Source organism: Pipra filicauda, unplaced genomic scaffold (assembly GCF_003945595.2).
Source record: "Pipra filicauda isolate LSUMZ 115617 unplaced genomic scaffold, ASM394559v2 scaffold256_size1097316_pilon, whole genome shotgun sequence".
Lineage (NCBI taxonomy): Eukaryota > Metazoa > Chordata > Aves > Passeriformes > Pipridae > Pipra > Pipra filicauda.
Window position 1 is genome coordinate 8488 of NW_024104372.1, and position 22403 is coordinate 30890.

The following is a 22403-nucleotide window of genomic DNA, read 5'->3' on the forward strand; positions in this document are numbered from 1 at the left end:
CTGTGTGTGAAAGGATAAAAGAAAAATTAATGAGATCCCAGATTCAAGACTAGACCCTGCACATCTTGCACGCAAAATGAGAGTTCCCATTGAAATATCTTCTTAGCTGTTAGCCAAAGAAACAAACTCAAATATGCATTCAGGCACTACTGGAGTACAATGCCACAGCTACTTCCACACCAGTTCCTACCAGGGATTTATGTAACTCACTAAGCAGATTTTCAGGAGAACTGAAGATTTCCTGATCACTTCAATTACATGAAGAATCTGCCTACATGAAGAATTTCCACTCAGTGGTGACCCATTAATCTTTCCAATAATATAAAATGTGTAATTCTGCATCTTCTTAATTTTCACTGTAGAGTTTTGCAGAATTTAGGAGCCTTCATGGTACATCCTGGGGACTACAGTCTCAAGGGACTTTGGCAGAGCATCAGTTTTTCTGTGAGAGTGTGTATATAAACCATTTCAAATCCTTAAAAATTCCCAGCTGGCACTGCAGGCACCAGCCCCAATACCAAAGGGATCCAGAAGATGAACTGCAGGATTTAAGACCCTTCCTTGTGTTAAGACTCTTCCATTTCAAACAGATTGGAAATGGAAGAACAACAATCCTGAGGGTGTGCTTATTTAGGAATAGGTTTAAGGATTTCCACCGGTGGTAGTTTGGTCTAGGCCTTCCTTGGTGACCAGTTTGTAACCAAGGAAGTGCCCGGATTTACCCAGTATTCCCTACGATTTTTACGTAAGCCAGGGTATAAGAAGAAAGGAGGAGAGGCCTTCGCCCTCTCTTTTTCCTTCCGGTGGCTTTGGAGGTGCGGGTTTCCCTGCTGTTGAGTCTGTCAGGTTGGGGAGTGAGGCCTGGTAAGGCCTTGCCGACCTTGGGAGCCGGAGGTTGCCGGCAGTTGCTCCAGTGTGACTCTCCATTGTCCCAAGGAGAGTAGTAAGATATTCTTTGCTAATTCTTTTAGTTGCTAGATCTTGGGCTATTGATCAGGATATATATATTTTATTCTGGTTTTGTTCCTTTTTTTCCCTTCCCCCTTCCCTTTCCCTTTTCCTTGTGAAATTGTATATATATTTCAATTGTATATAACTGTAATATAAATATAAATATATTTATATATATTGCTTTAGCTGTCTCTCTCTCATTTTGGTTCTCTTGGGGTTTTTTTCCCTCTTCTCCTTGAGGTTTGGGGGGGGGGACACACACACACTTCTTGTGGTAGGGTTTGGAGACTTGGCAGGGAGCCAGCTTCAAACCAAATTCTTTTCACTGATGAGGGGCAGGACTTGTCATGACTCCACACTCCATTTCACAGCCCATGATTTCAGACTGGTTGAATGTGGGATTTTTCAAGGAGTAAAGACAAAACTGTCCCTTTCCTTTTGGCTTCACATTTCTGAAGTCAGGGGTGTAATTGGGACAGAGCTTTTCAGTCTCCTGAAGAGCCTTGATTAATATTTTGTGACAGAAAACTACAGCTGGGAGTGAAAAACCTGCTCTTTGTTGATAAAACACTGAAAATTCAAGTTCTGTGCCCTTTTCACTGCAAAGACCAGCTTTAGCTGGAAGAAAACAATAACAAATCATGTCCAGGGCTGAAAATAATTTTTTTGTTTGTTTGTTTGTTTTTGTTTGGGGAGGTGTGCATTTTTGGGGTGGGGGTATTATTTTTGGGGGTTTTTTTGGTGAGGGAAGCCTGATAATAAATTCCTTCCATTGCAGACACATAGAAATGGCAGAAAAGCTGTAGACTGGCTCCTGGACACCTGAGAGGCAACTCAATAGCCTAAGAGGCATCATGAGGCCAAATAAAAAGTGTTGCTGCTCTTTCTGTAGCCCTGGTCCATCCACTTCAGCTTCAAGCCAAAGCCAGGAGAGAGGAAAGTAAAGGTCTGCAATGAACAAGTAGCTTGTGTTAATATGCAAAAGCTCAGTAGGATGCGTTGAAGAAAAAAACCCATCATTTATTTGCAAAACTTCCTTTTTGAGTTTCCAAAAATCGATATTCCTTTACATTCCCAAGCAGCAGCACTTATCTGCAAACAGGCAAAGTGATTACTTCCAATAACCAATTAAAATCTTTAGGCAGCCAGCACAGGGCAGGCTGATGTACCAAAATCATAAAACTGACCCAGAAAAAGCACTCAGAACTAGGCAGATGCAAAATGTTCAGAAGGGCTGTTCCAAAATTTGCAGGGACTGAAACTCTTTGTCAGGCTTCAAACACAGTGTGAGTCATGAGTAAATTTACACACCACTGACTCAGAAAAAACAAATTACATTTTCTGACATATGATGTCAGCTTGAAGAAATAAAAGTGCAAAAATGTAGATACAAGGTTTAGCAGTTTCTTCTGATTTCTTTCAGACTGTGTCCTGTAACATCAAATAAAGCCTGTATTTTTACATCAAACAAACTAAGGGGTGATCTAGGAACCAATAAATCAGATTTAAGATCTACCATACACCAGTTAAATGCAATGTCACAAGGGTTACAAGAAGTGGAGAACAATTCAAGGGATATTCAATAATGGTGAAGAACAGACCCACCCTGGTAAATGCTTTCTGAGCTCCTGGGGACAGTTTCTGAAATGCAGTGTTGCATCCAGCCTTTTGGAAATCAGCAATTAAAAAAAAAATCAATGACAGAACTAACACTTGCTACAGCAAGAATCAGTATTTCAAGAAGGGCAGGGAAACACCACCATTTATAAACTTGAAGGAAAGAAATAAACCTATTTCTTCTGGCTACCTGGAATTCAGTGTTACTTACCAGCAAGTGGACTCATGGTTTTTGTCCCTGTATCCACAGTGGCCTTGGCTCTGATCATTCCTTGTGCAGTTTTAATCAATACTATGCCAAAAGTCCACCATTTCAGTTCAAACAGCAGTCTTTAATGTATTGCCTGAAAATCCAATTTGCTGCCAATGTAAAGTTGCCTAATATTGGTGTGAAGGGCAATTATATAAAATTTTAACATCAGCTGAAATGTATGAGAAATAAATGTATTCATTTGTTCAATTCTTTGTTATCACAGCGAGAGCTACATAATAGTCTGCAAAATTTTTCCTGTTTCATTTAAACTGAGACTCTTCCCTTTGAGTTTAAGTGGGAGTGGATGGGGCCCTGAATTTGAAACGCTGAATCAGTTTTGAAGAGATGATATAAGGATTTTGTTTGAATGAACACATATATGTTGAAAAGGTTGCTTGGTGTCATGCAAAAATGAAATAATGCAGCATGTGGACCATGTAAAAAAAGCTTATCTTTTATTAATGAGTCTGTTAGTACCAATGTAGCTTATTTCTGTAGCACACAAATAATTTTAACTTGAATTTTCTTCTTTCAGGACTCCTTCTTTCAGGGCAATGGACTGTCCCTGTTGCTCCAAAATGTGCATTTGATAAGGATTGCTTGGTTCACAGAAAATACAGCTTAGTGGGAATGCAAAGCCACACATTTTCATCTTTTTCAACCATGGGTGCTTGCCTTTATACATGGCACAAGGAGACAGAAACTGCAATTATGATCAATTTTTTTCTTCTGGTGCTCTTTCCACTAATGCACCATTAACTCTTTACAAACATAAGGTTCATCATTCCAGTCCTATGATGAGCACTGTATTTCCTGTCTAATTCAATTAGTGTGTTTATCCTTTCTGACTCTTGCTGGCACTTGAGTAGATTTGTGATGATACAGGGGATACATGGAGGAGTAGAGTCACCTTCCACTACCATGAAAGACTGCAACACTAAAAGTCACAGCAGAGATAACTACTACCTATGCACCTTGTCCCAGTGGATCCTGGGGATAATACCAGTTGTGTCATAGTTTAGGAGGAGCTGATAAAAGGAAACAAATTTTATTTTTCTTGGCAATTTTTTTTACTTTTACCTCTCCTTTTCATTTTTTTCACTCTGTTTTATTCTAAAGTTTGCCTTGTAAATCAGCAGGTACAAATTCCTATCTTTTGGTCAAGTGTCTTCCTGCTAAAAGGGCCACACACATCATTAAAGTCTGCGCCAAAAAAACCTGAACTGTTACACACTGCAGGTTTGCAGTGATGAGTCTCTCAAGCACAAAGCCAGCAGATATTCACCCTCAAAGTCCAGAGAACACAGTTGGGTTGGAAAAGGACATGATGATTGAGGGATATGACTGGAGGGTATCTCTCTTATTCCCAGTCTCAGAGTTGTAAGAATCTCTCACAGCAACAGGGCTAATTTTGCCCATTTAAAACATGCAAGAAAATGACAGGTAAGAATTACCCTGACAGCACCATCAGACAGTAACTAGAAGGATAAATGACCTTTGTGGGAGGAAGAAGTGCCTTTGTGTCCTAGAGAACACAAGGTTCAGGAAGCGCTGCCGTGCTTGGCTCAGCAGGGTGAGCGTTTCACACCAGTGACTGACAGTCATTTTGACAGGCTGCCACTGACTGGTGTCAGGTTTTAATTTCCCAACCCCCAGGGCATGACAGCACTGCTCTCCAGACCACAGGGAGCATCACCTATTTAGCACTGGCATCCTGAACTCTCTCTAACAACTGCCAACATCTGTCCCCACTGGGTGCAAGCAGAGGGCACCAAGCTGGAGAGTGTTTTGCCACGCAGCAGGGAATACCCTGGTTTTGATTTGCACCTTCTCTTGTTAACCTCACTCAGGTTCCCAGGCATTCATTGTTTCGCTTGTTTCCTTTATGAAACAAATGACAGTTTGGCAGCAGCTGCCCACAGGCAGCTGTGGTAAGTCCTTACTTCTGGTTATGTGTTTTCCCTCTGAAGTACTTCTCTAAATCAACCAACTGATTTGGGTTCCACCTGTGTGTCACTGCTGATGGCTCAGCAATATTTAATTGGTACCTTTCACCTTAATGATGCATCTCCAGCATCACTTATTGAGAATCTCCAGAATCTCTATTTCAAACTGCATAAACTTCAACAAACCAGGAAATATTCAGGAATGCCTACCTAATAATTAGGAGATCTTTGGACACCTCTCAAGGTGTTTAAAAACCACTGCAGTATAGTTTACAAAGACTACAAACAACTAATTAGTTCTATTATCTAAAATTAAACAGGCATAAAACATGCCTGCTAAATCTGCATTTGTAGAAGATTTTCTAACATATTATTACTTACTATTACATAGTATTACTTATAACTTAAAAGCACTATAGTTGGTATGTTACTGTGCTCTTCCTTACTAGAAATCAGGGCCAAATCATGGCTAATTTGGAGTTCCCAAACTTTGCCTCTAATGGAAGAAAGGACAAGTTTGAGGACCACCGTGTCCTAAATGCTCAGACAGAGCACTGAAAATCATATCACAGTACCTTTTCACTGCTAAGGAGCTTCCTCCGCTTTGCTTATATAGATTTTGAATTATAGCACTGGTTACCCCCATTCAGGTAAAATTCACAAGGGAGACTGATGGGATTTCATAGGAAAGAAATTAACCTTGAATTACAGGGTATAATGCTCATAATCCCTCTTCTGGCGTGCAGTTGAGCCAGGAAGTTAAGGGTAAGCCTTTGACCAGATGTCTGGTGCTCTCCCACTGGATCCTCAGAGTAAGCCTCCAGCTCAGACACAGGGAAGTATCAGGATGCTGCTGTTCTGGAGCCATCACTGCGGATAAAAACACAGCTTAAGTGGCTCTGAAGGAAAAGGAGTTTATGACGACTAAGAGGAAGGGATGTCATTTGGAAAATAAAAGGAAAGCACATCCTGAGAAAGAAATTTATGATATTTTGTCAAGACACAGAGGAAATACAAAATAAGGAAATATCTCGCCTTCTGAAAGAACAAGCTAAGAGATTTACATCTATATCTATCTATCTATATATAGATACATATATATTTAGTATCTTTATTTGATTTCAGTCTTCATTACTGATTCTCTCTTCGAGACCTTGTAAGCAGGATGAAAAGCTATGCATTTTGGCTTTTTGCTACAGGAATAAAGTCCCATAACATGAATCTCTTATTCACAATGGAATTTTTTTTATCTCAGCTTGTTTCCCAAGGCGTCTTTAAGATGATGATCAATAAATAACCAGTTAAACAGTCTGTTACCTACTTTTCCTTTCATCAGCTGGTGAAAGACCTGCGCCAACTACACACAACAGTGCCAGCAGAAGAAAATACCTCTTGTTTCACTTAGATGCACATTGCTAAATATAGATTTTACCAAACTGCTTGTTTCTAAGTTCATAGGACTCATTCCCACTGTTTCTCAGTGGCTCCTTCTCATCTCCCATGTCGTTGTCTTTCATCTGTGCAAAATAGGCAGGAGAAGCTTTGCACTCATGATGCCTGTCAAGGGATTTGAGGTGGATCAGCATGTGAAGGGCATAGGCAAGGACCAGCAGCAGGATCAGGGACATCACCAGTCCCATCAGTATTGCTGGAGAGAAGAAGGATGCACAGTCCTTTGCATAGGCAAAATGTCCTTCCTGGATGTTAAAACCTTGGATCTATGAGGAGAACAAGAGAGCTCGTGTTAAATGAGGTGCTTGTGTTCCTGATGGCAGTAAGAATTTCTAATTTAATACCTGCACATTGCAAATTTGTACCTCCCCGTGCTGGCTGGAGTTAATGCTCAGAGTTTTTCCAGGTCAGTCTTCTAGAAACCACTAGCTATTCTAATCCCCTCTGCTCTGCTGCCCAAAGGATCTGTAGTTGTGTTTGAAACAAAATCTTCTCTTGATGGCCCACAATATTTAATTGATGCCTTTCACCTTAATGGTGCACCTCCAGCATCACTTGTTGAGGGTCCTCAGAGTCTCTGTTTCAAACGGCATAAACTTCAATGCAACAAACCAGGAAATATTTTGAAATGCCTACCCTAGAATTAGGTTTTCCTCACCAGATCCATGTGTGCGGTATTTGGTAGCAAACCAACTACACTACAGGAAGCTGCATCCAACTATGGAAAACACCAACAATTTTTACTTGTGGCTTCAGCTCTAATATGAAGTTTACGACACTGGCATTCAGGGAATTGTGCCTGGTCCACTAAATCAGCCCATGGGCATTTATCACATGGTGAGAAAAGGGGACCAGCTTTCCTCCTCAATTCCCTTTTTCAGCTCTTCATGCCCTATGACTTAGGTATGTAAAAGCAAGATGTTCTAGTCCAGCCATCTGAGGCTCCCTCATTGCCAAACACAGAAAACTCGGCACTTTTAGAAGATTATTAATCTCATCCTAAAATAAGGACTTAAGACGAGTCAGAGGAATTATCCACTAGCTTTAGAGGCAGGCTGGGGTGACTATAATCAGGCCACAGGGTTAAAATTCGTAGGCATCAAAAGTTAAGTGAGATGAATTCTGTACCTGGTGTCTGATGCTGTTACTGATGCCACGTTTAACAGCTCTGCTCCGAAAGATGGAACACTGGAAGTTAAATTCACCCCCCACACTAAAGGGAACACAAGCAGAAGACTACAGAAAATCTATACAGCCCTTAATTTCCTTTGCTAGGGAGATAAAGAGAATAATTTAAGTCCTCATTTCAATTTTGTGTTCCATGGAAATCCCATAGACTGTACATAGAAGGTCATTATATTTCCGTGTCAGCAAATGGCCAAAACTTCCCCATCAATCTACCTACAGGATCCCTTGGGCCTAATTCCATGACGTTACCTGGAAATCAATAAAAGTGACTTCCCAGAGCTGTGAGAGGTCATTTGCAGAGCTGGGAATGAGGAGAGCATCGTATCTCTGCAGGCTGCTCACATGGTCGCAGTGGTAGGAGTAAGTCGCCGGCGCATGGATTCGGGTCGCATTGAACGTCGCCTGCACCGAGTGGTTGTAGAGCAGCTGCAGCCTGTGCAGGCTGAACCAGTTCTGAACAGATAGCTGGTAGTAGCTGGTGGTCAGCAAGAACCTGGAAACATTGTGTGGGAAGAGAGGTGAATAGGAAAACAAGTCAAAGGGTTCCACCTGTTGAATTTGCACACTGAACAACCTTAGGAGACTCAACTGGCATCACCAGTTTATATCTGTGTGAGCTCTGGATCCCTCCACTGAGTCTGGAAAGCGAGGAAGAGCTTTCCATGGAGGTGGCAGAGCCCTGTAACAGCTGCCCAGGGAGGGTGTGGAGTCTCTCTCTCTGGAGACATCCCAGACCCACCTGGCCATGTTACCGTGTCACCTGCTCCAGGTGACCCTGCCAGGGCAGGGAGTTGGACCGGGTCATCTCCAGAGGTCCCTTCCAATGCTAAAAATTCTGTGGTTTGAGGTTGTTCATTATTGCAACTGAAGGAGTTTGCTCCTTGTTACTTGTTCTCCCACACAGTAAGAGGATTTTGAGGGATTTTTAATAAATGGCTGAGCAAAATATATCCAACACTGGTTGTAGTAGGTTTGTTTCCTTTTTCTGGGAGGAAACATAGGATAAGTCACCTGATTCATATTGACTTGGAAGATATTCCATACCATGTTACATCAGCTCAGATATAAAAAGGGGAGGAAGGAAGTAGCTCACTCTCTTCCGTGATAGCTATCCGGCAGGATGGCTGCTCCTTGGAGGAGAGAGAAAGAGCACTTTGCTTATGGCAGGAAGTAGAATTTTACTGTTAATTTCCTTTGTCTATGTTTTTGTAGTGTTATTAGGGTTTTTTTCCTTTTTTCTGTGTAAATATAAAACTACCTTTCTTGGTAAATCCCGGGTTTTTACGGTTTTTTTCATCTCCCCTTTTCCCTCTGGATGGAGGGAGACCTGCGCAGCCTCGGTGGACATCTGGCATTCAGCCAAAATAAACTACCACACTGGTATTGTACTTCCATCCAAGATATGGGAAGTTAATTAACAAGAAATGCTGTTTTTTCTGTCACCAAGAAGTAAACATAAACCAGGTCACAATCTGATGTCTGAACAGCCCACACTATCAGTTCTTGACATAAAATTCCCAAGAAAAATGTAGTAAATCACCAAAGTTTAGCTAAAATCTCAGACACAGGAAGATTCTATACAAAAGAGATGACGCAAACTTTTCTCATTAATAGAAAAGCCAACAAAGGAGAAAAAATGACTTAGAACAAGGCAGGCAAATGACAGACACACTGAGTGCAGGTGTGACAATTATACAATCAACAATTTCTATCGCATTATTTTTGCTTAAACAAATTAACTTTAATTCCACAAGCAACTGCATAACAATGTATATTAGCCTGCTTTTTATTATCTGGTTGGGGTTTTTGCCATATAAACTTACCTGATAACTAGTCCCTTTAGATTGCCAATGTCCCCAAACTTCAGAGAAAGCCTAGGTCAAAAAGCAAGTTACATCAGGCTAGGAAAAAAATTCAGAAGTCTTCAGAGAGAAAAGCAGCACAAAAGATTAAACTCAATTATACCTGGAGCCTTTTGCTCAGTATATCCTTAAAGTCAGCGGGGAAAAAAACCTGGAAGGATTAAATTTTCCTCCATTGAAATCTACTAGTTCACCTGCAGTTTGGAACGAGGTCCAAACTGTCCAGAAAGAGTATAAATGCGTGTTTAACTTCCAGCACAATTAAATCCCACTGCTTTCCACATCAGTTGGTAATTAGTTCAGTCGATCTCTGTTCTCCTTCTCAAGCCATGTCGTCTCAGTCAGCTATCACCTCTGTATGTCATCAGAAAGTGTAAACACACACATTATTCTCATCTTTTTAAATACCAGAGCATAAAAAACACAGATGTCACTGGAGTCCAAAGTCCACATATGCACATCATTAGAGCCCCATAAATACCCTGACTGTGAGGTAGCTCTATAAAGGTGACCTGCAGTGAGCATGGGCACCTGAAATTTACTAAATTAATCTATCAGCTTAATTAATGCACTGTAGCAATACATAACTAAGTGGAATATATTGTTTCATCACTCAACACTAATATTTTGCCTCTTAAAACCTGTACAGAGATTCTCATTGTTCACATAAGACAAAAACAAAACACAGCAGAAACATGCAGCATCTGAAAGACTTCCAAAATTAAAGCTGAAGAATATATTTTAAAAAAACCAAACCAAACAAAACAAAAAACTTCACACAAAATAAAACTAAATAAAAACCCCAAACAAACACACAAAAAAAATCCCCAAACAAACAGCTAGCTCTATGATTTCATAGGTGATCTAGACTTCAAGACTTCTTGCACCTTGACTAACACTGGTCCAATAAGCCAGGACACTGAATCCAGACTATCCCTTTCTTTATTGCAAAGGGAAATCATAATAGCTGAGGATTAGCCACCGGCAAATATGGCATTCAACTAAGAAAAAAACGCAGGTTGGATCATTATATTCCTATAGCAAACACATATGTGTTTGGTGTCTAATATTTTTTCCTGGCTCCAGCTACTTTACACTGATTACACAGCATAAATCAGCTTGAAAGACAATACAGAGAGTTGTCTTAACAATGAAAGCTAGAGAAGAGAGAATTCTGAGGGATTTTTTCTGATGTGAGAAAAACTGGGCAATCTACCATGTGAGGACTGAGCCACCAACTGGCTTAATTTAGGTTGATTCTTAAAACTGAGATTACAGAGCAACATTCAAGCAAGCTTTTCCCTTTCTTCTCTGTCACCTACACTGTTTCAACCACAGACCTAAATCACAAGAGAATCATAATCATACATTATCTCCCTCCCAGACAGAGTCAGGGCAAGCCCTAATTTCTTAGAAATCTGTATTTACAAAATGAAGCCACTACAGTAGTAAGACTACAGAGGTACCCGTGACAGACAGGGAGACAGAGTAACCTGCTTGTCTAACAGTCTCCAAATCTCAGCTCCAGAAGGAGTTCGCAGACCACAAAAAAACATTGTCCTTCTGATTTTCCAGGTCTTAAGAAAAACTATAAAACTATTCTTTGAGTTTTGAAACCCTTCATTTTGCATTCTATTACATTGCAATAATTACTAATCAGAGCAAGATTATTTCCAAATTGTAGACCAGAAGAGAGGATGGAATGTTTGTTATTACTTTTTATTTCTAAAATAACTTTATTCCATTCTCTACCTCTGCCTGTTTTGACAGGCAGAGGGTAGGGAGAACTAATGGAATAGTTCACATGTTGATGGAACTGCTGCATTGGTTCACATGCTGATGACATAATATTCAGACTGCCTTCGTTGAATATTATGATACTACACACAAAAGTCCTTGTTTCTTTTTCAATTTTACTTTTAGTTTTCAGGCATTTCTCAGTAAAATTTCTGTGCACCTTGGGTTATCCTTTGCAGTTGTGTGATCAGAAAGAGTTAATACTTTCTAGGGAAACATATTTAGCTGTACAGGTGAATTGCCATATAGGACTAAATACAGACCCGCATCCTGTGCAGTACTGTTGGTACACCTCCTGTAAAGGGGTGAGTAGTCATGCACAGCCCAAAGGCCCCATATTCAGCATAGAACCCACTCTTCAGCCTCCCAAGCAATTGTCTAAAACAGCTGGAAACTAAGCAGATCAACAGCTGGAGCCTCACAGGCCCTAAGAGCAAAGCTGGCTGGCCCCAAGGAGTGACCATACCACTGCAACAGCTGAGTACACCCATGTGTCCCACGAAAGGCTGGCTTTAAAGGATATAACCCTTGCTGCTGCAATGGCAGGACATTTAGGAAAGAGCCCCGGGGCTCTACAAGGTCAGTTTTCCTTCAGTTTCCTTCCTAGACTTGTAATCTGGCACCAGTTTCACTGGTGTAGCAGAATTCCACCTTACATTGCACTGTCTTCACTGCAGTTTGAGTCTCCAACATCCACTGTGGCATGGACACCAAATGCCTTCTCTGTCAAGTCCAGCTGAGTGTGGTTTTCAAGCCTGATCATGATCCTCTTGGCCCAGAAAAGGATGCAGGGGATGCCATTGATCGTGACATTGAGGGGGCTGTGGTGGCTGTGGGAGAACCGCCTCCAGAATGCTCCTTCCCACTGCCCTTCCCTGTTGAAGTTGTGGCTGACAACCTGAGGAACCACACAAAAGATGGCTATCAGAAGGTGTGCATTTCAGGATTTGCTCTCCATCCTACCAGAATAAATGAGGTTGTTTACCTGGGACACCAGTAAGAAGTACTTCAACACACTGAAAAGGACTCAGTTTGGGCCAAGGACACAGCCTACCATGCTGAAAGCACATTAGGCAGCTGTCCAGGTGAAAGAAATGCCCAAGTTTACATCTGCGTGCAGGTAGTTTGGCTCCCAATTGCTTTAAAATCAGGAAAATACCTGCTGCAGAACAGGATGGCTCAAGTGTGGATCCCTGCCTTTACAAAATCAGTTAGAGGGTTAAAACCCGGGGACTGCAGCTTCCATGTCATCTGGAAACACTAGAAAAATGCTACCCCTTCTAAGCCAAAATTTCATTGCAAAAAGACAATTTGGCTGTCAGGCAACATAATTTGAGACAGTGACTTAGAGCTCTGAAAGAACTTGAAAATTTAACTGCCATTTCCAGATTTCAAACTCAAATTTCCAGACACCAGCTTTGCCCCAGTAATGCACATCCTATCTGAATAAGGTAACACACACAGTGTCTGCATGGCTGGTTTTTCCATGTCATATGATTTAGCAAGTTCAAATCATGTACAAAAACAAGAGAGGTTTTCTGAGTCCCAGTCATAAACAGCATCTTACCAGGCTCCAGAAGAGACACAGTTAAGCCCCAAAGCTTTGTCTTGGCTTAAAGAGAGATTCGTTTTTTTTTTTTTTTTGGTGCTGTTCAGATTAGAAAATCATGTCTCTCAGCTCAGATCCTGAAAGATCCCTTTTGATATTGGACCTTACACATGGCACAAGGGTGCTTTAGGATTAAAATTAGTAAGTACTGACAGCAACAAGCTGAAAGCCAGGTAAGATCACGGTCAGAAGATGTGATAAGTGACTATGTGTTCATATAAATGATAAGGCTGTCTTCTCAGAAGTACAGGTGAGGGAGATTTAATCAACATGTTACTTACGGCAGAGTGCATCACTTTTGGTGAGCTTCTTTTGGTAAGGAAGCCTTTTATGGTCAATTTTTGACAAGACCTATTGCCTGGTCTCATGAAAAACTCCCACCAAAAATATGAAGTTTTGCTACAGCTGTTCATTTAGTACCAAGTGATATAAGCACAAGACTGGCCACAGCAGTCAAATGTCACTGTACGGGATATGGATATAAGGATTTGGTTCTTTCAGAAAGACCATGTGCCCAAATCCATGACCAGTCAGCATCAGCAACAGCATCTGAAGTCTCATCTCACTCCTCAGAAAAGCAGAGGACACCTTGTACAGCAGGCAGTGAATCAGTACCATATCACAATGATTTAGACAGTTTTGGTGGCTGCTTCTTGTAAACAATGTAAAAAGAGTTAAATTCAGCAATGTAAATTAAAAGATCTAAATGTGCTATGAAAAGACTCTACAGATCCATTACCTGCGCAATTGCCACTTGACTGACATTCAATTTTGGCTTCACGCCACCTTCGTAATGTTGATCTGCAGAAGAAAGAGTGTTATCAGCATTATTAGTATACTATAAACACCCAGTCATTTATAAAGGCATAATTTTTGCACGTTCTTATGCAAACAATAATTATCCCTGCACAAAATGTGTATGTGAGAATAGCTGATTCTGTCTTGGAAAATACTTGACTTGTTCCAAATATTACCTTCATTACATGTATTTTCTAGTTTACCTTACTCATTCAACAAGGTTCCTCTTCTTTTCATTGAACATCTGGAAGGAACTCCAGTGCCCCAAAATTACAAGATTCAGTCTACATCTGCATTTATTCATCCCAAACATAGCAAAAGCTGCTTGTTTTCTTCATACAGCAAACTCTGTCATCAAAGAGTGTGTGCTGAATTGAACAACAAAAGTGTCTTAATTGTGAGTGGGAAGTTCTTTCCCTGCACCACTAGAGATCGGAAGATGTGACAAACAATCTGATGGCCCAACTGCTTGCCAGGAGAGTGAAGTTTCACAAGGACAGGTCATTTCATGAACATTCTCAAAGCTCTATCCTTCAAAAATTTAATCCTGTTTTCATTTGGTTAAAAAGAGTGAATGCTTCTGTCTTCCCCATTCTCTCTGCATCTGAGTTGGACAGCAAATTAGTATTTTAAAACAGGCAAATCCTTTAAAGGGTGTTTTTTTAACGGGGGATATGCTTTAACAACACACGTGACAGAAGAGTCACTAAGGCCAGCAGAAGCAACATCTGGGAAAAAAATCTTTTACAGCCACACTAACAGAACTAGTATCTAGGAGTTCAGCCCACTGAAAGGCTTACCATTTCTCTGCAGAGAATCTTGATCTGAGAATTCATGTGAACTAGAAGAGAGGAGAAAAATACTTATTTTACAGCATCTGGATTTAAAGTCTGCAGCAAGTTTACTGGGGACAACACCTATTACTACTATGTTCCATAAAACATTCAAAATGTAACGCAGGTCCTTGGCTTGGTAATATAACAGGAACAAGGCAAATTAATCCAAAGCTGCTGAGCCCAGGCTAAAAATGCCTAATTTTCAGAGATCCCTTGGGTGGATTAGCCCTGACAAGCTTTCCCATACCCTTATCACATTGACAAAAGGCTTCTCTCTTGTCCTGTTTTCTCTTGTCCTGTTCCATGGGACACCAGTTCCGGGTTAGAGACAGAATCAGTTCCAGCCCACAGGCAGAGGAACACAAGCACCCTGCACCACCCTTGTTCCACAGTGAGAGTCAGAAGCAACACGTTTAATTCCCTCAGGATAGATCATATGCAATGGGCTAACATGTCTCAAGCCCAGAATTACAGCCATTTGAAGACAGCTCCTGAACGGTTCCAAGCAATACCAAATGTCACAGAGTCAACTGCAAGGTAGGGTGTGGGCAAAGCACATCTAAAATGTCAACTACCAGGCTCATGAAATTTTCAACATTTGATGTTCTTCTTAGTGTAAATCTCCAGCTGCTGGGGTCAGACCTGCCCCACAGCCACTAAACATGGAAATACATTTCCATCTTCTTCCCTTGCGTTGTTTCCTGCTGCTTTTCCAACCCACCACAGGAGCAAAATTCTTGAAAATATATACCTCAAGACCAGCATAAAAAGACTAGGAATAAGACCAGTTTTCGGTATTTGTGAGCAAATTGTACTGTAAAGTATTGGAATTGCAAAGTCAAGACTTGGCATTCCTGGGGAGTCTCTGGACAGCTGGGTGAATTCACTCCCCGCCAGATTCTGGGTAGGGGGATCTGTGTTACCCACTAGCAGGAGTGATCCCAACCTAATTTCCAGCACACCTTCCTTAATGGCAGATAAATACGAGTCCAAACAACATGGGATGGCACAGAGCCCACCCTGCTTTCTGTCAAGCTGGAAGAACCTTATAAAGATCTTATGTTAAAAAAACATCTCTGTGGGTGACACTGTTTAAAATTAATCTGGCAGGTTTATTTACAGGTTTATTCATTCAACTTTCAGAGTGGGTCCCACTTTCTCCCAGTGCTCTTTCGGTGCCAGGGTTCGTGCTGGAATCAGTTCTTCAAGATGCTGGAAGCTGCTCATGACAACAGCTCTCAGAGATGGGTGGAGATACCAGATTTTGACACACAGGTAACAAAAGATGTGGCCACAATGGACCAAACCTTGCTTTCTTGCTCAGATAAAACTCTCTCTTGGGTTGTTTTATGATTAGGAACATTTTTGTAATTCGATGCATCCCTTTTTGTCTTTTCTAGTCTTTTTTCATGACAGATCGTGCCTTTGGGCTGGAACAGGCAAATGTGGGAGAATTTTTTGCACGGTAAGAGCTACAAAAACGAGGCACGCCAAAGGGAAACTAATGAAAATTATTTAGTTATACTAACTTTAGTTATATTTACTTGTATTGTACCTATGTATATCTAGTTATGCTTAGTTATACTTTTAACTCCTCCCTATATGCATAGTTGAACTCCCATAGCTCATTCCTCCAGTTTGGAAATCACAAACTAAAATACTGGAGTGGGAGAAGATTGGTGTAAAATTGTGCAATTCATTTCATTCCTGAACTGGACTTAAAAGGTTTTCATGCTGCTCTGGGAAGAGGAAGGGTTAATTTGGGGGTTGTGATTAAAAAAATCTGAATAACTCCTGGCTGCTCCACATCCCACAGCCACTCTGGAATCATAGAATCATAGAATCTTAGAATCAGCTGGGTTGGAAGGGACCTCTGCGATCATCAAGTCCAACCCTTGATCCACTACCGCTGCGGTTACTAGACCATGGCACTAAGTGCCACATCCAGTCTCTTTTTAAAAATTTCCAGGGGCGGAGAATCCACCACTTCCCTGGGCAGCCCATTCCAATGTCTGACCATCCTCTCTGGAAAGAAATTCTTTCTAATATCCAACCTAAACCTCCCCTGGCACAACTTGAGACCATGCCCTCTTGTCTTGCTGATAGTAGCCTGGGAGAAGAGACCAACCCCCACCTGGCTACAACCTCCTTTCAGGGAGTCATAGAGAGTGATGAGGTCTCCCCTGAGCCTCCTCTTCTCCAGGCTGAACAGCCCCAGCTCCCTCAGCCTCTCCTCATAGGACTTGTGCTCCAGTCCCTTCACCAGCCTAGTTGCCCTCCTCTGGACCTGCTCCAGCATCTCAATATCCTTCCTGAAATGAGGGGCCCAGAACTGGACACAGTACTTGAGGTGTGGCCTCACCAGTGCTGAGTACAGGAAGAGACATCAAGTCTCTGTTTTTAGCATAAAGATACTGACACAGATGAATGTGCACAGCTGATGAAATATTCATGTTTTCATGAGGAAATGCAGCACAGAGAGTGACCCGGGAACCACCACAAAGTGCCACAGCATGACAGACACCATAAGGCTGCAAGGGAAGCACCTCTGGCTTGGTCCTCCTGTTAATTACTCTGTTAATTTGCAGTCCTTTCCTCCTGCACAATGCATGGAGCTCTGTTAGAGGAAGGAAATCCATCATTCCACATCACTGGGGCACAGCCGGTCTGTGGCTGGCAGAGCCAAGGATCACGTCCTGGTGTCTGGGCAAGCCCAGGCTGCTGTCGATGTTATGGGATCTGTCAGCTGCTTCTGACACCCACAGCCCTGAGGTGTCATGGGTTTGTGATCCATGACAGGGATGGGTGGCTGCCCATGTCCATCATGATGTCACATCAGCAGCTTTCCCAAGGAAAAGGCAAGCTGGGGAATTCACAAGCGATCCCTGGCACTCAAAGCCCTTTCATCCTCAGCTAGAGCACGTTTCACAGAACAGAAGTATTGAAAGCAAAAAATGCAAAAATTTTTTAAAAATACGTATTCCCTTTTAATTATAAAATGTTCATTACATGTACAAGAGATAGGAAACTAGCTAGCATTTACTCTCCATTGCAAAACTGACAGCAAATCATTTTTAGCACACTGAATTACAGAATAGCTTTTCAAATTTATCATTTTTTTAATCAGACACTCTTACCGTGACACTTCAAATTCAATTGCTCACAGGGTATACATTCCAATATTTTTCCTTAGCAATTCGTAAATAACTGGCCCAGATAACACCTAGGCATGTAGGTTGTATGTTGAATTTACCATACCAAGTATGTTAGGAACCCACATGAAATTGGATTAGCCCTAATACAAAGCACTGGAATGACTAATCACTATGTAAAACCCAATTAAATAAGATTATAAGCATAAAGAAGTGTAAATTCCCTCTTATCAGATGACATTATCCATCTACATAAGACAACCAAGTCTGGCTTGTTTGTCCAAAAAAGTTTATAAAGACTCCAGCTCTTGAGGACTTCCATGTAAACAGTGTTTTCTCTGCTCAGATGAGCCACAGGAGTAATCCTGGCACTCAACACTGGTTGAGTGTGGACGCCACAGGAAGTTTTCACGTCATATTCACTCTTTTACTCTTCATATTACTGCTCTGATAAACTGCAGCAGATGGGAAAATGTACTCCACCTCTAAAGAAACAGTATTTCTATTACTTCAGAGTCATCTTTCTAATACTAATATTGCCCAGCTGCAGAATTCCTTACTGGCTGCTGAACTAGTTTCAGCTAATTTATGAGGCATTTAATTGGAAAATAACACATGAACATTCAAATGCGCTAAAAACAAAGTCATGACAAAAGGTGACAAGCACCTGGTGGCAATGCACTGGTTGTGCAAGGGACACTTGCCATAGGGAATTTCAAGGAAGTTATGGACATTATAAATGTGTAAACCTGGGACACCATGTTCAGGGAAAGAGCTAGTCTCCTCTAAGAAAAATCCTGGCAAAAAAATGTTACTGAGTTTTAAATGCCTCTGGGTAAGTCCTATCAACCAGAAATATCGACAAAACCACACAACTCTTATAGTCTTCTAATGTGAGTTTTGACACAGGGAGACAGATTTACATAACTATTTTACAATGCACTGATTACTGGGTTTGATCTGCAGTTTAATGGATGCCCAGCTAGGACCGGATCAGAACAAGATACTTAAGCTTTCTTTTTTAATACAAAAAACCCCAAACCTCTGAGGTCATAGAACCTAGCAAATTAACACTGTGCATGCACAATCCCACCTCCAGTGAGGCAAAATCCCCATTTAATTCACTGGGATCCAGGTCACAACTTCTTCTGCTAATACTTATTGTAAAAAAGTTCATTGTAAAAAAATGCTCTCTCTCAGATTCTGGTCTGGTTGCAAAAAAAAGAATGCAGAATTATGCTAAGAGGAACAGTGAGGGAGCTGAAAACTGGCAGAGGAGAACGGCAAGTGAGCTATTTAGATGAAAACATATTGTAGTATTTATCGGTAACTGACTACCAGATCTCTTAATACAAGCTTAAGCAAATTACCACATGTCCTTCTTGCCTTAAATGAACAGATTTTACTGCCAGCTGCAACCTCCATCAGCATATTTGTTCTGTGTGTTACTGGTGACTCCGGGCATGATTCAACTCATACAGCTCAGGTTGTTTTCACTTTCATAATACTTGGCTCTATGAAGTCCCCTCTTTCCCCTGCTATGATTTGGGCTTATTATTTGTATTTCATTAGAGAGTGAAACATCACTATTGACAATAAACGCAAATCTCCAGTAATTCTGTAAGTTCCTTTGCAATATTGAATTCACGCTTCAAATATCCATTCTACACCACTAGAATATTTTAGCACCTTAGTTTTCACACCCTTGCTGTTATTCTATTTATAACTTCATTTTCACACAGACCAGGGAAAGTCAGTATGAGAGTCATTAAAATGTAATGAAATGTAAGACAGATGCACAGAAACCACTCATTTTAAAGCCACGTTTATAAAATTGCTTTAAAGTTACATATTTAATTCACCGTGTGTTTCAAAATAATTAATTTCTGTATTACCCCTAGGTGCCTTTAAACCTGAAAGGAAATTACAACCACGTCCTGACACTCCAAACTGCGACTGAATCTACTCCCATAGAGCACAAATGACAGCATTTAAAATCTGGGCTCGCTCAAGTTTGTCACCACACACCCAGTCACTGACCTGTTTCCTGACGTCACAGTCGTTTGCTCCACGGACACCCCGGATCCCACACACAGGAACAGCAGCAAGAACCTCAGGGCAGCGTTTCGTTCCATTGGGAAGGGAGGTAGTGGCTCCACACGCAGCACATCTGCGGCTTTGGTCCAGCTCTGCCGCGTGATGGGGGAGGATCCACCACCGGAGAAATCCTCCGTGTGCTGGGATTTCTCCCCAAGGCAAACACCTGGCACGTTCCAGCTGCCCTGTGAATGAATGAGCACACAACCCGGGGAAAGTGCGCCGGGACTGAGCTGCTTGTTAAAAAAAAGAATACAATCAGATGGGCTCTGAAATCACACTGCAGAGCATTCCTCATCTGTACTTAACCCACGCCTCAGAGAAAGGGTAAGGTGCTGCCTACAAACAGCTCTGAAACTTCTTCTATATGATAATCAGAGGAAGAACTACATGTATTTTCAAGACTTACAATACCTTATATTAGTAACCATACAGATGTGAAGGCATATATTGCAAGCTTTGAAGTCAAACATTTGGAAGCAATTTTCTTTTCTTCAGCACTATTTCAGTTTGTGTGTGTGTTTAGCTTTCTGGCTCAATTGTTTTTATACTCAGAACCACAAAATGGTTTGGGTTGTGAGGAACCTTAAAGATCACCTCATTCCAAAACCCTTAAATATCAGGCAGGACACAGTCATATACCAATCTATAGGTATTTATATACCCAGACATCTACTTCTTCCTTGCTACTTGCTGATGTGATCACCACTGAAGCCTCACTTTGCTAACTAGGAGTTCCTGTCTGTTGCATTCTAGATATCAGAAAAAGATTGGGGCTTTAGCATCATAGCTATTAGGAAGGATTTGCCATCTTAATTCATTTCTCCCTCTGGGATACAGAGGGTATATCCGCTAATCTTAAAAACCTCCCAGCAGCTTGTCCTCAGCAGTACTGCTTCTATCCAATTTAAGAAGGAATAAAGATACTTATGTGAGAATCCTAGATTGAAAAATGGGATGAGGGAATGCGGGATTAAGCAAGAACCACCTGAAAATAACCTCCAGATTTTCTGTGAAGTACCATGAATGTATGATGCTAAACTTTGAACAGTTACTCCAGTAAGGAGACAGGGCTCAGAGGAAAATTTCAAGAGGCAGAAGTGTCACACACTCCTAAAAACTGTGAAGTCATTGATGTCACAGTCCTGTTCAATGCCTCAGTACTCCCCACTCCTAAATAAGTGGGGGGAAAAGGCACTCGCCATCAACAAAATGAAAAATAATGTCAGTTTGCTCAGAACCAAAGGAGGGATTTGCAGACAATCAAGAAAACAAGTAACACCAAACTGCTAACACAGGTTAAACCAGAATAAATCAGTGGAAAATATACTGATTTCCTCAGTAAACATTAATCATCATTATCATGGCTAGGCTTCGCGAACAAAGATTTGGGAAGGACTCTACCCACATTTGCTACAAGCACGCTGGTGGCTAAAAAGGCCAATACGAGATAGACAAGTTCGGTTGCAAAAGGTACAGCAGAAAGACTCCTTAGGTGGTATCGGCAAGACACGATTCTTTCTGTGTTGTCTTTTCTCCTTGAGAATGATCTTGCGTGCGTTCTCAAAGGCATCAGCAGCATTATGGATAGTGTGCCTCCAGACCTCCGGATTGGAGGCCAGAAGAGACCAGCAATGAAGATCAATGTTGCCAAGGCTGAGATGTTGTTTCAGGGAGTCCTTGTATCTTTTCTTTGGGGTTCTTCTCTTGCGGCAGCCGGTGACAAGTTCACCATAAAGCAGGATCTTAGGGAGGCGGTGGTCCTTCATCCTGGAGACGTGCCCTGCCCAGCACAGCTGTGTTCTCAGCAACATGGCCTCAATACTCGTAACTGCTGCTTGTTCTAGAACAGATGTATTGGTCACAAAATCTGACCAGTGGATGTTTAGGATTGTACGGAGACAGCGTTGATGGAAGCGTTGTAGGAGTCGCAGGTGGTGGTGGTAGATGACCCATGATTCAGACCCATATAAGAGAGTAGACAGCACTATGGCTCTGTAAACACTGATCTTTGTACTTTTCTTCAGGTGTTTATTTCGCCAAACTCTTATACGGAACTTTCCAAAAGCTCTCTATGCCTTTTCTAACCTGTTGTCTATCTCTCCATCAATCTTACCATCCGAGGAGATGAGGCTGCCTAGGTAATTAAACTGCTGGACTGATTTGATCTCTGATTCGCCAATGGTGACATGGAGAAGACTTCCTGAGATGCAGGTTGAATACATTAATACAATGGGTGCTGATACTAAATCATTCACCAGCAATCTTCTGAAATAATGGTAGAAGGAAAGAAAAGTCTTTTCTTGCCTCTTGACACTTGCCAATAATAATAATAGCAACAATAATATTAAACATTTGATACAGTTCTTAAAGATGCTCACCACCTTGTCACCCAGCCCAGAACACTGAGTGCCACATCCTTGGACACCTTCAGGGATGGCGACTCCCCCAACTCCCTGAGCAGCCCCTTCCAATGCCTGACCATCTTTCCAGGACAAAATTCCTCCTGACCTTCCCTTGGCACAGCTTGAGGCCGTTTCCTCTTGTCCTGTCACCACAGTTAAGTTTACAGCCTACAATGGCAGGCTATGGCAGGCTAAAAGGGGCCAGTATTCCACATAAGAGGATTAAACTGCTGTTTGTCACCTTTTTTTCCCCCTCACTTTGCAAGGATATTTTGCTTCTGATTACTCCTCATGCAAAACTCCTCCTTTGATGATTAGGCAGCAAGGTATCATTTCTTTGTTGTTCATTTAGCACTGAGGCAGCTCAGACATTTCCTCCAGCAAGAAGGAGCCACTGTACTTTAAACACTGTAAAGATCTTACTGTACTTTAAACACTGC

At 41.5% G+C, this 22403-nt stretch overlaps 1 protein-coding gene and 1 long non-coding RNA gene across 2 annotated transcripts; one reads left to right on the forward strand and one right to left on the reverse strand.

The window, feature by feature from the left end:
• Positions 1–3259: 3259 nt before the first annotated feature.
• Positions 3260–20988, reverse strand: ATP6AP1L (ATPase H+ transporting accessory protein 1 like). Its single transcript, XM_039382119.1, has 7 exons — positions 19502–20988; positions 14274–14314; positions 13415–13476; positions 11723–11964; positions 9231–9281; positions 7657–7900; positions 3260–6485 (listed from the first exon to the last, which is right to left on the reverse strand). Exons 1-7 carry the CDS (start codon positions 19594–19596, stop codon positions 6183–6185), a joined length of 1038 nt encoding a protein of 345 aa, XP_039238053.1. The 5' UTR covers positions 19597–20988; the 3' UTR covers positions 3260–6182.
• Positions 18857–20055, forward strand: LOC120323418. Its single transcript, XR_005563820.1, has 2 exons — positions 18857–18947; positions 19363–20055. It is a non-coding gene; the product is annotated as an uncharacterized LOC120323418 (long non-coding RNA).
• Positions 20989–22403: the final 1415 nt, after the last annotated feature.

Excerpts from the sequence above, each read along its gene's own strand:
- ATP6AP1L (XM_039382119.1), bottom strand. The coding sequence starts at position 19,596 with ATGGAACGAAACGCTGCCCTGAGGTTCTTGCTGCTGTTCCTGTGTGTG. Across the intron at positions 9,282-11,722 it reads TGCAGTGAAGACAGTGCAAT|GCTTTCTCTGAAGTTTGGGG; the intron begins GTAAGGTGGAAT and ends TTTTTGACCTAG. Across the intron at positions 6,486-7,656 it reads TCACTTTTATTGATTTCCAG|ATCCAAGGTTTTAACATCCA; the intron begins GTAACGTCATGG and ends TTCTCCTCATAG.